Source organism: Platalea leucorodia (genome assembly GCF_965183815.1).
Source record: "Platalea leucorodia genome assembly, chromosome: 2".
NCBI lineage: Eukaryota > Metazoa > Chordata > Aves > Pelecaniformes > Threskiornithidae > Platalea > Platalea leucorodia.
Window position 1 is genome coordinate 118,865,177 of NC_138824.1, and position 12,858 is coordinate 118,878,034.

The window sequence follows — 12,858 nt, forward strand, 5'->3', positions numbered from 1 at the left end:
CATTCTGTATTTGTTTCAATTTGCTTCTGACAATATCCACACAAGCTGTGCATGTACTGCTTGTATTAGTCTTCCTGCACCTACAACAGATGTTTTACAGGACACTCTTAACATACACATTTACCATAGCCTTGAAAACGGCTTCTCTTGCATGCATCTGATTTCCACTGTGCGTAACTTCCACACTTAATATCACACCAACACACTTCTCGCATGCTCTGTACTTCAAGTTTTTGGCTATTCGAGCATTCCATCCATCTTAGATTTCTTTCTACATTCCTCTTTTTGGATTCTGAGTATAAGTTTATTAAAATGAGCTCCATGCTTTTTAGCAGATAAGGGAATCACATACTCAAACTTTGAAAAAAGAATGCGTGGTTCCTCTATGCATTTCTTATCCATGTTACAATAATTTAACACCTTCTCGAATGATTCTTTCCCAGCTGTGTGGATGGATATCCTTTAACCACACATTTTCCAACTAAAGTAGCTTTCAGAATTGGCTGTTTTTATTTCCAGAAGGCAATTAACACCTCTGCTTTCTCTGCTTGCTCAACTGTATGCCTTATTTTCCTTAAACCTTCATGCTAGAAAGACTGTGCCGCTAAGCTTCAATCACACATTTGGAATGAATGTGGCTTTCCGGATAACTGGTACTTTGGGGATTTTGTAGCAACCTTTCTGGACTCAAGACCTGCAGAGCTCCTAGTATTCCTCTGTGAGTTTTGTCTAGAAAATGTGCTTTGTCTTTATCAAGGTCATGTTTTTCTTTAGTAATTTGAGACTGCTTTATGATTAAGGCCAACTGGGAAACGAACTGATGCTTCTTCATGTAGTGTTTTCTTACACCACTCCTCGTTTGATACATTTTCCCACAACATTGAATCAGGCACCTGTAAAAGAAAATGGATTGGGATCAAAATGAAGACTAACCAATGTAAATCATTCTTTAACCTAGAACACTGCTTATGTTTTTCAACATGTTTAGTTTCAAACACGCAAGGAAAGACAGACTGAATTACCCTCTTCTGTTTTATAAGGTCTTTTCCATTAGGGTTGCCTACCAATTCTCACCACCTCTTCCTTACTCTACACAACACGTCCAATTTAGCACAGCATTGCGATTTAATTGTCTAAGTTCTAGCATACTACAATTGCTTAGAAGTCGTGTCCGTCTTATCTATTCCATCAGGTTGCCTGTTTTCAAAGACCATTTTCTGGTTGATTGGTATTTACCTCCAAACAAACCAATCCAGAAGGACTGTAAGACTTACTTTCATCATCTGAATCGAATCCAAAGAGCGTCTGACACTTCTTTTGTGCAAGGTGAGCCTCAAGTGCTTCTGAATTACAGTAGATGGTCAAGCAGTTGCCACATCTAAATCTTTCTGTTGATTTGCTACAAAATTTATCTTGTTCAGAATGAGCATCTACTTTATCAGTCAAAATTTTTCTACGTTTTGGCATGCTAATGTATCGTTCATCAAGATAACTTGGAGGCAATGGTCTAACATACGGTTTTGTTAAGATGACACCATATGAAGTGTTCTCTGTTGTCTGATTTGGTTTAGAAGGTAATTGCGAGGCAGCAGCATTATTTTGTGGTATATCATGACAATTCTGTAAAACTGGTAACACTGACCCATTTTCTGTCCTTGTTTCATCTGCCACTCTGTCCAAAGGTATTTCTGATGACTTTGATGATGTCTGATCTAGGTCACTGTGCCCATTGACTAGTTGGTCACTAACAACATTACAGTTTCCAGAATTTGGCTGTAGCACAGGTGTCTTTTGGTCTATCAAACTTAAAACTGTAGTGCTACCCTCAGATGAATTTTCATTTCCATTGTGAATTACATTATTTGCTTTCTTCTCAACGCTTTGAATATACGTCTTTGGTTCTGTAGAATCCTTCCTTGACTTCCAAGTTGGAATTGGTAAATCTACAGTTTCTTTTTCATTAATAGATTCATCGTCATCTTGGTAACTACAAAGTTCTGAAGGATCATCTGAAGAATCTTTTTCACTTGCATCTTCTGAACATTCTGGTGTTTTATTTAAATAATGCTGAGCCTCATGTTCATACAGCAAAGGGAGCTCCTCAAATAGCTCACAGCACTCTGCAAAATTGCATTGAGCTTTAAAAACACTATGACTTTTTGTATGTTCTGCAAGCTCAGTTGACAGCTTAAATCTCTGATTACAATTAAAGTGTAAACAAAAGTAAACATTTGGATACACATGTCTCTTCAGGTGGTCTATAAAATGTTGGGAATCAGCAAATTTTCTCTGGCAGAACCGGCATTTCCCTTTATTCCATTTCATTATATGCTGCTGCACCTTCAAATCAGTTGGATGAGCTTTTCTTGCGTGTTTATTGAGGAATCTTATCTTTTTAAACACTCTAGCACAACCATTAGCTGGGCACTTAAAGCTTCCTTCCTCATCCATAGCATCAATGTCTTTTTGAAGGCAAAAAGCTCCATTTACTTTATGCAGAATAGGTGACTCTTTACTGGAGCTCTCATCATCTTCAGGCAAACTTTCTGTACTTAAAGCATCAGGAACATTATTAAAACAGCTGTCACTACTATTTTCAGTAGCATCATCCTGGTCACTTAGATGGTTTTCCACCGCATCAAATACCTGTTCTGCATTCTCCTCCTCCACTTGAACCACTTGGTCAGCGCTTGGAGCTATTGCAGTCTCTGGTTCATTGTCTTTGGAACCATCAGAATTCCCGTTTTCAAGAGAAAGAGAGACATCAGAACATTCTAGTTCATTAAGAGCAGGAGCCTGCTGACCAGCCTCAAGAACTGCAGCAAGATGTTGCCTTTCTATCTTCCTGACATGATTCTTTAAGTGCTTCAGCATAAGTCCTTTTTGCCTGAACTTTCTGGTGCAAAGTACACAGGAAAAACTGCCCTTTTTTTGGTGAGCTTGTGCATGTTTCACAATGTGACCACCAAGAAATTCCTTGTTGCATATCACACAGCGGTGCCTTGGTACAGTTTGATCTAACATTTTCGATGCCTCAAGAGCTTCATGGTTCTTTTTGGCATTACCTTTGGACTGGGCTTCAGAGGGGTCTTCAGGGTCAGGCTCCCCATTGCTTACATCTGTTAAACAGACACGTTCCTCACTCAGACCCCTGTACTCTGTTATCTTCTCTGTATTTGCAGTAGAGTTTTCCAGTGTACTTTCACTTAAGCCAACGAAGGCTTTATCCCCCAATAATGCTAAACAATTCTGCTTGATCATCAAGAAATTCCAAAACTCAGGATCAAAAAACAATCCTTTTTTCAAAATTGGAAGCAATTCAAAACGTACACGGTTTTGAACAGAACTAGTGCACTCATTGTATTCTTCATCTGCACATTTATATAAATGTTCAACAGTGTAGTAAGATTCCAAGGTGCGCTCGAGAAAAAAGATTGAAAGAGCACAAATTCTGAGGATCTCTAAGTCATTTGGCAGAAAATGAGCAATTGCTTTATAAATAAGACTTTTCATGTTGGGATCTTCACGGAGGTCCAACTGTAGGGCACATCCACATATCTCAACACATATCTGAAGACCATCTTCACCAACCTGCAGAAAAGAAATTACAGTGTACATAATTATAGAGTACACATAATGGTATTTTCCTTATGGGCTTACAGGTAAGTCTACAACTTGAAAGTAAAATAATAAAAAAAAAAAAATCAGACCCAGAGGGGAAAAAAAAAAAAAAAAAAACGAACTAGTATAAACAATGCCCAAACATCCAACATCCCATGTATTTACATTCATCTACTTGCAAAATAGTTCGGAGTTCAGAAAACATCCTGCTAGTAAACTGCACCTAAGGGCATGTACATTTTAAAATAATACTCAAACAAGACTATAAAATATAGATACAAAAATGCTCAAAAATAACATCTGGTTTGCACTGAAAGCTATACAACTACTGTCAACAAAGCTTCAGATACTTTTGCCACGTGCAGTTCTATAAAGACAATTAATTATTTGGGGATGTAAAACAAGACTGCAGCAAATCATATCTGATCTAGCAGTATCTTCTGTCTGCATCTTCATTACCTAGGCTGTTTCACACTATAACTGGACAGTTGCTCTGTATTTTGTCCCTGTTCTAATTAATTTAAGTTGAGTTGCATAAAAATACCAGTTATAAAATATTGCCCTCAATTTTGAACAATGACCACCAGGGAAACCATAATAACCCGTGGCCAAGCATTCTGAGAGGGTTGACTTTTAAGAATTGACAAACTATCCTTCCAATGAGCAGAATTCCTATTCCACACTTTAGGCTGGGAACATGTAATTCAGAGGGATGATCAGAAACATACTGCCCAACAGGTAACAGATTAAAGTAAAAAGAGTTTCAGGAAGTTTAAAAATAATTAATACTTACCTATATTTAAATGTGTGTTAACAAATACATACAATGCTCCATATGTAGTGGGTTATTAAAAAATACAATCATTCAGATGCAAATACAAATAAAAGTTACTCATGTCACCACAAGTATTTTAGAATGCATACCAAGATTAAAGTCTTGAACAGCAGCAAATCATTGCATTTAGAACTGTACAGCAGCACCCACGACAAAATAATTTATAATTCATTTAGGGCATAGAATATGAAGGAGCTCTGTTCAGTCAGGTTAATGATAAAAAACATTTGTTTGGAAACAACTCGCACTCCCGTGTGTAAAGCACTGCACGTTACATCTTTTGCAGATGTTTGTAGGGGACAGTATCAGACTAACATCTGAAGCATGAAACACAGTGCACTTTTCTGAAGCAAAATTATGCCTTCTCCTATCTTAGTCTAGGTTTTAATTTATATTACATTAAGCATTTCTTCAGATTTGATTAGAACTGGTGAAAGGATTCAGAACTTAACAAGGGTGAAATGCAGATACAATGGCACTATACAAGTCCTATTTCCTCAAGGAGCCAGGCTGAAAAAAACCAAACCAAACCAAAAAACCTCCACAACGCAACCGATGCATCTTTCACATTTACTCCATGTATTTATTATTAATTTCCCCGTTTATTGATAGAGCATGGCATTCTTCAAACTTACTGCAGACAGAAAGAAAAACTCAATTCAGTCAAAAAAAAAAAAATCTTAAAAACCACACAACAGATCAAGGGCAATCATAATATTGAAACACATTCTGGAACTTGACAAAATTTTTAAGATAATATTGTGTCTTTCCCTATCTTAACTGCCCACAAAAAGTGGCTGTTAGACAATATAAACATCACTTCTCTAACTGAATGGGCGTGAGGTAAAACAAACAAACAAAACTTACTTCATCCTTAATGACTTTCATGAAAGGGAAAATTACTCTGACATTTGTAGCAATTCTTAAAAGCTGGTAGCACTGGTCGACAAATACTTGTTTTGATGGGTTAGATTTAAGCTGCAGTTTACTCCAAATGAAGATCAGGTCCCTATAAGTACAGAACAAAATATTTCAATTAGATTGAGTTTTAGAACTCTTCTCACTAAGCATGATGTGCTACTAAGAACAACTATTTGCATATTCTGTAACTAAAATCATATTTGAGGGTGTAATATCAATCTAATTAACACTACAACTGGACACAATGTGCACAATGGAAAATGCAACTTAATTACTTTATTAAAGCATTCAGGGTATCTCCTATCACTGAGCCAATTAAATAAACAACAAAGTATTAATGTATTCAGCTTAGTATCAGAGAACTGCATAATAAAACCAGATGCTACAGCATCTAGCCCTTAACACCACCGGCAATAAATGTCAGGCTGAACAGCAAGCTCTGTGTGTGCTCTTGGGATTAAGTTACTTTCAGTGCAAGGATGAGGAGTCCTTCAGGAAAAGAAGTGTTTGAATGTAGAAAAAGGGAGCATTGTAGAAAGCTAGCTTCTGATATGGCCCATTGACAGGAAATATTGATGTTTTCCAGTTATGCATATTACAGCACAATTTTCTTTTTTTACTGCTGTCATCACTGGTCTTTCTAGCCAATAGCAGTTACGTCAAAGTATCAGGCTCTACAGCTTTTCATACATCTCTATGATCTTCAGTCAAATAATATTTGACTGATACAAGAAAACATAAGAATAGATTGCTAGCCTCTGCAGCAGAGCTCCTACACAGGTAATGTGTTTAGTCTATAAAATATAGCTAATTGAAATTTACAGCCTGTAATTTCTATGCACTTTAATTCAAAGACTCAGAAAGGCAACTGGACTTAACTCTCAGTTATAAGAAAACTTGCCAGCACAAAGATTTTACACAGGAGTAGATACAGTCAGGACTAGGCGGAAAACCCACCATAACATTACAACGAAAACAGGGGACCAATCGACTTTCATTTTCTGAAGGAAGATACTTTTTTATACCACCAGCCTCCTCCCTCAGAAAACACAAACCCAGTTACTGGCAAAATATTTGGTTGATCTTCCAGAGTGTCTAGTCTGCGCCAGACACAAATCAGACAAACCTTTTGAGATTAAGCTTGTCTAGTGAGGTCAGCGCCTGCATGAAGGGAAGTGACAGAACTGCCTATGACAAAACACCAACTTCACTTTTAAATTTAGGACAGCTCTACAATTCTGCTTGGCATTTTAAGAGTTAGACAAGAGAGCTTGATTGTTTTCTTTCATTCAGAACCCAAGAAAACTGAAGTCGAAAGAAAGATCAAGCTTACATGGGGGAAACTGTGAAAAGGGAGTACTATAAGCAGCTCTACCCACAAAAAATCAGTCATACAGGTTTTCTAAAGATACAAGCTGTTCACCTCTGCCTTTACCAGGCTGGAAATCTAAATTCTTTGCAAACTTCACGTACAGGTTTGAAAGACTAGTGTCTTCATGCACCAAACCATTCATAAAAATTCAGTAAAAGTCTCAACCTGAAGTACAAAAGAAAGAACTGAACATTTTTGCTGTTAAATGTTACAGCAGTTAAATAATACAACTTATTCTCTGCTTTGTCTCATACCATTTCAGAGCAAGCCATTTCAACACTAATCCCAGAGAATCTCAGACAACTCCAATTATTCTTCTGAGATTAGTGGTTAACGTGGCTTGCCATGTGTTCAGACAAGTGTGACGGCTGGCACAAGGAAAGAACTGAAAAAGGAATAGAGAAAACTGAAAGCAGAAGGAACAGCTCCATGGGTGAAGAGCAAGCTGTTAAATCAGTTGAACCACCAGTTGACTAGACCCTGATGTGAAATAGTATTTTAGCCTTATTCCTCCATGTAGACATGGAGGCTTCTCCTTCTCAAGCACATTTCTGACTTTGATAATCATTAAGGATTAAAGCATTCTTGAAAAGCTGACTGGACTCTATTTCAACTACTTAAATGCTTTGGATACCAACTTTAATGCTGAAGTCAGCAGCACCTGTGATATTTCTCTGTCACTGACCACAACACAGATGATAAACTTGAGATAATGTAGGCAGGGGTAGTTTTCCGTTTCTTGATTATTATGGCATAGTAGTATAGCACTTAATGACATTTACTTCTTGGATAGCATAACTTAGTTCACACTGAGGCCTGTGCTTAAACTATTATGGACATGTGTTGGGGCAATTTAAGCTGTTACCATGAGATCACAGAACTCCATACCTCTTTACCAGAGGCAACCAACTATTCCAGCCTGTTAACCCCCTACAAAATACCAAAGGCATTGTGTGCCTCCATCAGCAACATAAAAGAATGGTTAAGTCCACCCTACCGTAGCTAGATGCAAAACCTTTGCTATTGTTGGTAAGTAGAAAGTCTATCTTTTCTCAGGTATAGATAGCACACTTTTCCAAAATATTATCCAATTCACAAAAATTACTGAAAGGTCAAAGACTGATCGAACGTGTGGGAAAAATTTCTTGACTTCCTGAATTTACTGCGTAGGACCCACTTGAAAACAGCCAAAACAGCATTTAAAAATTGCCTGGCAGAGAAGGCAAGCCATTCTGCTACGTCTGCTCCATCAAAATTTTGGCTGTCTTCCTGAAGAGACATCACTTTCTGATACTAGAAAGTCATTAATCACACCCTTTATGGACTGATTTCTTACCAATACCTTGTACACAAATATTTCTAGTAAGGCCAAGCACAGCTTGATTTGTGATTAATTTGTAAGTGGGCTTTCACTTCAGAAAAATAATTCAGATCATCTGAATCTTAAATTTATTCTTAATATCAATGAAAACAGTAAGAGTTTTGTGACAGAGCTGCTTAAAGTCCATCATCCTCTGATATGAGAGCTAATGGTTTCAGCATGAACATTTCATACAGGCTGCTTCGCATGAAGCGATAGCAAGTATCTGCTATTTACAGCTTTCTAATCTATTTTGATATCTTATCTTTGCTAGCAGCGTTTGCTGCTGGATTCTTGCTGGATCCCTGCTAGATCTGCAAGGTCCTCAATTCCAGACAGGGCAAGACGATTTATGCTGTGCTGAAGACATAAAAATCTTCTCTAGGGAAAAATACATGATGTGGGTTAATTTAAACTGGCTCCTACTCCCTCATTTGAATTACAGTATAGTCATGCCTTCACAAGCTTTGTTCCAGATTACATTATCTATTAAGCATCATGCAGATTTCTCTTGTTGGGTAGACAATTGTTAAGGCTCAGCATCTGTAAAAAATGAAACATTTGTTCTAGTTGCACAAACATAACTGCTCTGAACTCTTTCAAAGATCCTCAAGTTCTATATTCTGAACAGAAGATTAAAATACTAAGAAATGCCAAAATGGTTTCCTTGATAAACAGATATCAATCAGTACTTCGGTCTCTTCTGAATTTCATTTTTGACATCCACTTTGCCAGAACATAAGGACAGACATCTTGTTTTGAATAGCAGTTTTGAAAATGGATGATACAAAACTTAATGATCAACTGGGTAAGAGCAAGGTTAACATGTTACTACAGCAAAAGGTATAAAAAGTAGGTTTAATTCCAGTATTTAAAATGCAATTCTTAAAAGACTGAATCCCCGAACCAGAAAGCACTAACCGCGTAACTAACACATGTAGGTTACATCTGCAGATTTCCTGATAAGCAAGAAGTCAGGAGATGCAGCATTGGGGCAGGAATCAGCAAAGTCAGATTCCATTCCAAAGTTGGTCACTGGGCTCACATGAACTATGTACCTTTTTGGTTTAACTTCTTTATCTGTCCTATGGGGACAGTCATGCCCACCTTTTCCTGGACAGACAATGAAAATGCCTCTAGGTATTGCCAATACATTGTATTATAAATGTATGTCAATCATAATTCCAAAGGTTTTGATTCAATGCAATCAATTATTCATCAAATAGTTAAGGAAAAATTTTATTAACAAACCAAGCATTATCATGTCTGGCCTTCATTACTTCCTCAATTAAAAAAAGGAGACACATCTTACTTTTCAATTCCCTGAAATCTGGGAACAGCAAAATCCTATATAGATTCTAAACTCCATATTAAAATTAGTTACGCAGATTAATAAATTGATCTCTATTGATTGAAAAAAAAATAATCAAATCCTTGCTGACTAAGCCTTTTTGCTTCAACTACATAATCAAACAAACAACTTAAGCATACTTTATCAAGGAATGCAGATGTTACTTTAGGTACAGAAATTATACAGGCTAAACTGAAGGATTATCTTCTTTAGCCATCTTTTAATCCTCAGAATGATGAAATTTGTTTTGACAACTCTTTAGAAAACACTTCTTAGCCATAAAAATGTCCAACTATCAAGCTGATTCTGAGTGTATGAAAACATTCTTAAACATTTTTTAGAGGACCACCATTTATGTTATGGCTCTGTATATGAAGTAAAAGTTTGCATAATTCATAGCATATTTTCAGAACCATATATTCTCTTTTTAGACACGTTGGTGACATACTAGTTTGGTTATTATAAGCAGTGCCGTTTAACTAGCAGAACAGCAAAGTATCTGCGTTGCCGGAGAGTCTACAGACTGCATATTGTTACACATTGCTAATGATAAATACCATATTTATAGGTATTTACAGCCTAAAGTCTGTAAAGGCTCACCCTTCTGCCACTTTGAAACAGTTAGTAAGTGTTATGTACTATGTAGGCTACCACTATACACTATTGTGTGTACATAAGCAACAGGCATAACAGGTGTACTAGGAATGTTTAAAAATCATGTTAGAATGTTTTTAGCTGGTATTTTAAACTTGAGCTACATCTCAAAGTTAGATGAGTTTCATTTTGGCAATAAGCATTTATTATCTGCTAAGCTGCTTCACCAGAAATAAAGTATTTACCATATACAATACATGTCCCCATTTTGAAGCTGTGGGACTAGGAACGATTCACATAGCTGTAAGGCTAAGGTAGTCTTCCCTTCTTTTTCAGTGTTGCAGATGATCTCAATTCCACTCTTGCAATCAGTCCTCAACAAGTGCTATACAATTAAAATAAAATCAATTTAGATAAATTTGCTAACATAAAACAAAAACCTATCAGACCTTGCTATATTAAAGAAGCTACTGAAAACTTCAGGAATTGCTTTTAACATAGGATTTCTCTGGAACAGCTTTTGTGTAGGTCTGTAAATAGATATTTTGGAGATATTTCGAACTCTTTCATATTTCTTAGAGCAATGACAATCAGAATAATTGTCTGAGAAATTAAAAGACTACACAAAAGCACTCTTTTTGCACAATGGTACCTTGTTCTTAAAACAAGGTTAAGAAAAGCATTGTTATCTAGTAAGGGCTATCAGTGGTAAAAGTAAGGCCACATTCAGCTACAGTGTCATTTTACATACTGGGGCATCATTAAAAAAACTTCAAGGCTCACAAAACTATATAATGTACAAAACGCTGGACTGACATCAATTAGGCTCAAGTGCTTTTGCTAGAATAATAGTCAATAGTAAAATAGTCAATACACTGAAGTTACAAAATATTAACGACTCAAGTTATTTAGGGAATATATCTACAAGTAAACTTGACCAAAAAATTGCATTTAGGTCAACAAGATTTGTAGGCGCTTAACATTTAACTTTTCAAAGCTTAAGCCAGCACTAAGTTAAGCAACACCAGTGTAGTTGCCTGATTTTATGACATTTAGTTCTACAAAAACAGAGTTCCATATGCTCCTCTTGACAACTTGTATACAGTAAGTATAATGTACCACTTCATTAAAAAAAGGTATACTGACAAACAATACCTCCTGGAATAGCTGATCTTCTAATGGTGACATATAAAGACAGGTGAAAAGAGCTTGATGGAAATACAGATCTTTACTGATATCTGGATGATTTATGCAAGATTTGATAAGAGCCATTGCCTCAGGGATGCGTTCACAGGCAATAAGGTATCTGGCACGTAGTTCAAAGAACAGTGGATTTTCAGAGCTTAAATATTTGTTAACTGTACAGAAAAGAAAGATTTAAAGGCAATTAGAATATGAAGTCCAAACAACAAATATATTTAAATGTAATGTTGTTTTTAATAGTGCAATGTCAACAAATAATATAAAAAAGGCTCTGCTAAAGAAGCTATCATATATTAAATACCATCAAGAATCTGTCCTTCTGCTTAGAAACAGAAATTGTTATTTTTCTTACACCAGTAATCTAATCCAGTTTTTTGTTTCTAACAGATCAACACAAGGTGCTGCAAAGGATTAGTAAAATATACACTATATAGAAGCAGATATGAACATTTTCAAGAAAGAAAAGTCCCTCCTTTCTCAGCAGTGGAATCTGAGTGATTGTCAGAAGTATAGGATCAACATCACTTCCAACGCTATAATTATAAATATTTAAAACAACTCAGGATACTCATGACCCATTAAAATGGAAGAGCTCAGAGTGGTGAAAAAGTTAGCTAGAATTCACATGCTGTTGCTTTAAGTAGCTTTGAACACCTTGGTTTTGCTTGAAGAAGTGGAAAAATATACTTTTGCTTCCTCCAAAAGTGCTACTGGGCACAATTCTAAATCCCTAAATACCTTTAAATTCTAGGCCCTGATTTCTGGAAATGTGTTTTTCAGATCTAAAAGCTAATCTTAAAGCTAACATTTGAATGAAATTGTTTCAACAGAGATACTCAAAGTACTTAACATTTAAGTAACTGGGAAATTCTGAAATAAATAGAAGACAGGCTTTAGACCTCTATTATAAAAAATCACACAGATTCTAGTATCTCTTCGGAGTAAAAGTTATAACATCACTCAAGGGTAAAAAATGCAATAATGCTGCTTTTATTTTGAGAATTGTTTGCATCTTGTCAAGTAAATGGACACTCTGAGGTGTTATAGTGTGTTAACATTTATGCAATATATCGGACAATATGGCCTGATCTTCCTCTTGTATTCTCAACAGCTACCTTAAAACAAACAGTTAAAATCCCACAGTTTCTAGTGCATACCCTGTAGTACTGTACAGTGTTTTATATTTTAAAAAAAAGAAAAAAAAATATTGTCAATTTAAAGTCAATGAAGGCTAGAAGTGAGCATGGTAAGGTTATACCTTAAAAGAAACGTGCATTAAGAAAGTTACAAGCAACTTAAAGTGACACCTAAAATGATGAAAAAAATAGAAGTGGTTACTGAAAACCACAGTCTGAAGCACTAAGAGAAAATTTTTTCCCAAAATAAAAGATCATTTGTATAACAAGCTTTCACTTAAACTTTTTTTTTAAAGGACACCTAGTTTGAAAGACATTCCTTATGCTCAGAAATGGGAGTTCTCTAGCATCTTTATTTTTACACAAGCTAATGGTATTATATGCTAATGAACATTTAAGGAATATTATTCAAGGTGATATAAGGTTTTAGATTAGACTTGTTAATAGATGTACTGTAAGGTCCAC

At 36.0% G+C, this 12,858-nt stretch overlaps 1 protein-coding gene across 4 annotated transcripts in view; it reads right to left on the minus strand.

The window, feature by feature from the left end:
- Positions 1–390: 390 nt before the first annotated feature.
- The window catches only part of ZNF654 (zinc finger protein 654), a 34,748-nt gene continuing 22,280 nt past the window's right edge, over positions 391–12,858 (minus strand). For all 4 annotated transcript variants that reach the window (XM_082304734.1, XM_082304733.1, XM_082304736.1 and 1 more), the window contains 5 exons: positions 11,210–11,412; positions 10,300–10,439; positions 5,324–5,465; positions 1,275–3,591; positions 391–893 (listed from right to left, as the gene is read on the minus strand). In XM_082304734.1, the coding sequence (XP_082160860.1) occupies positions 886–893; positions 1,275–3,591; positions 5,324–5,465; positions 10,300–10,439; positions 11,210–11,412 (2,810 nt within the window). In that variant the 3' untranslated portion in view covers positions 391–885. The remainder of the gene's footprint in view (positions 894–1,274; positions 3,592–5,323; positions 5,466–10,299; positions 10,440–11,209; positions 11,413–12,858) is intronic.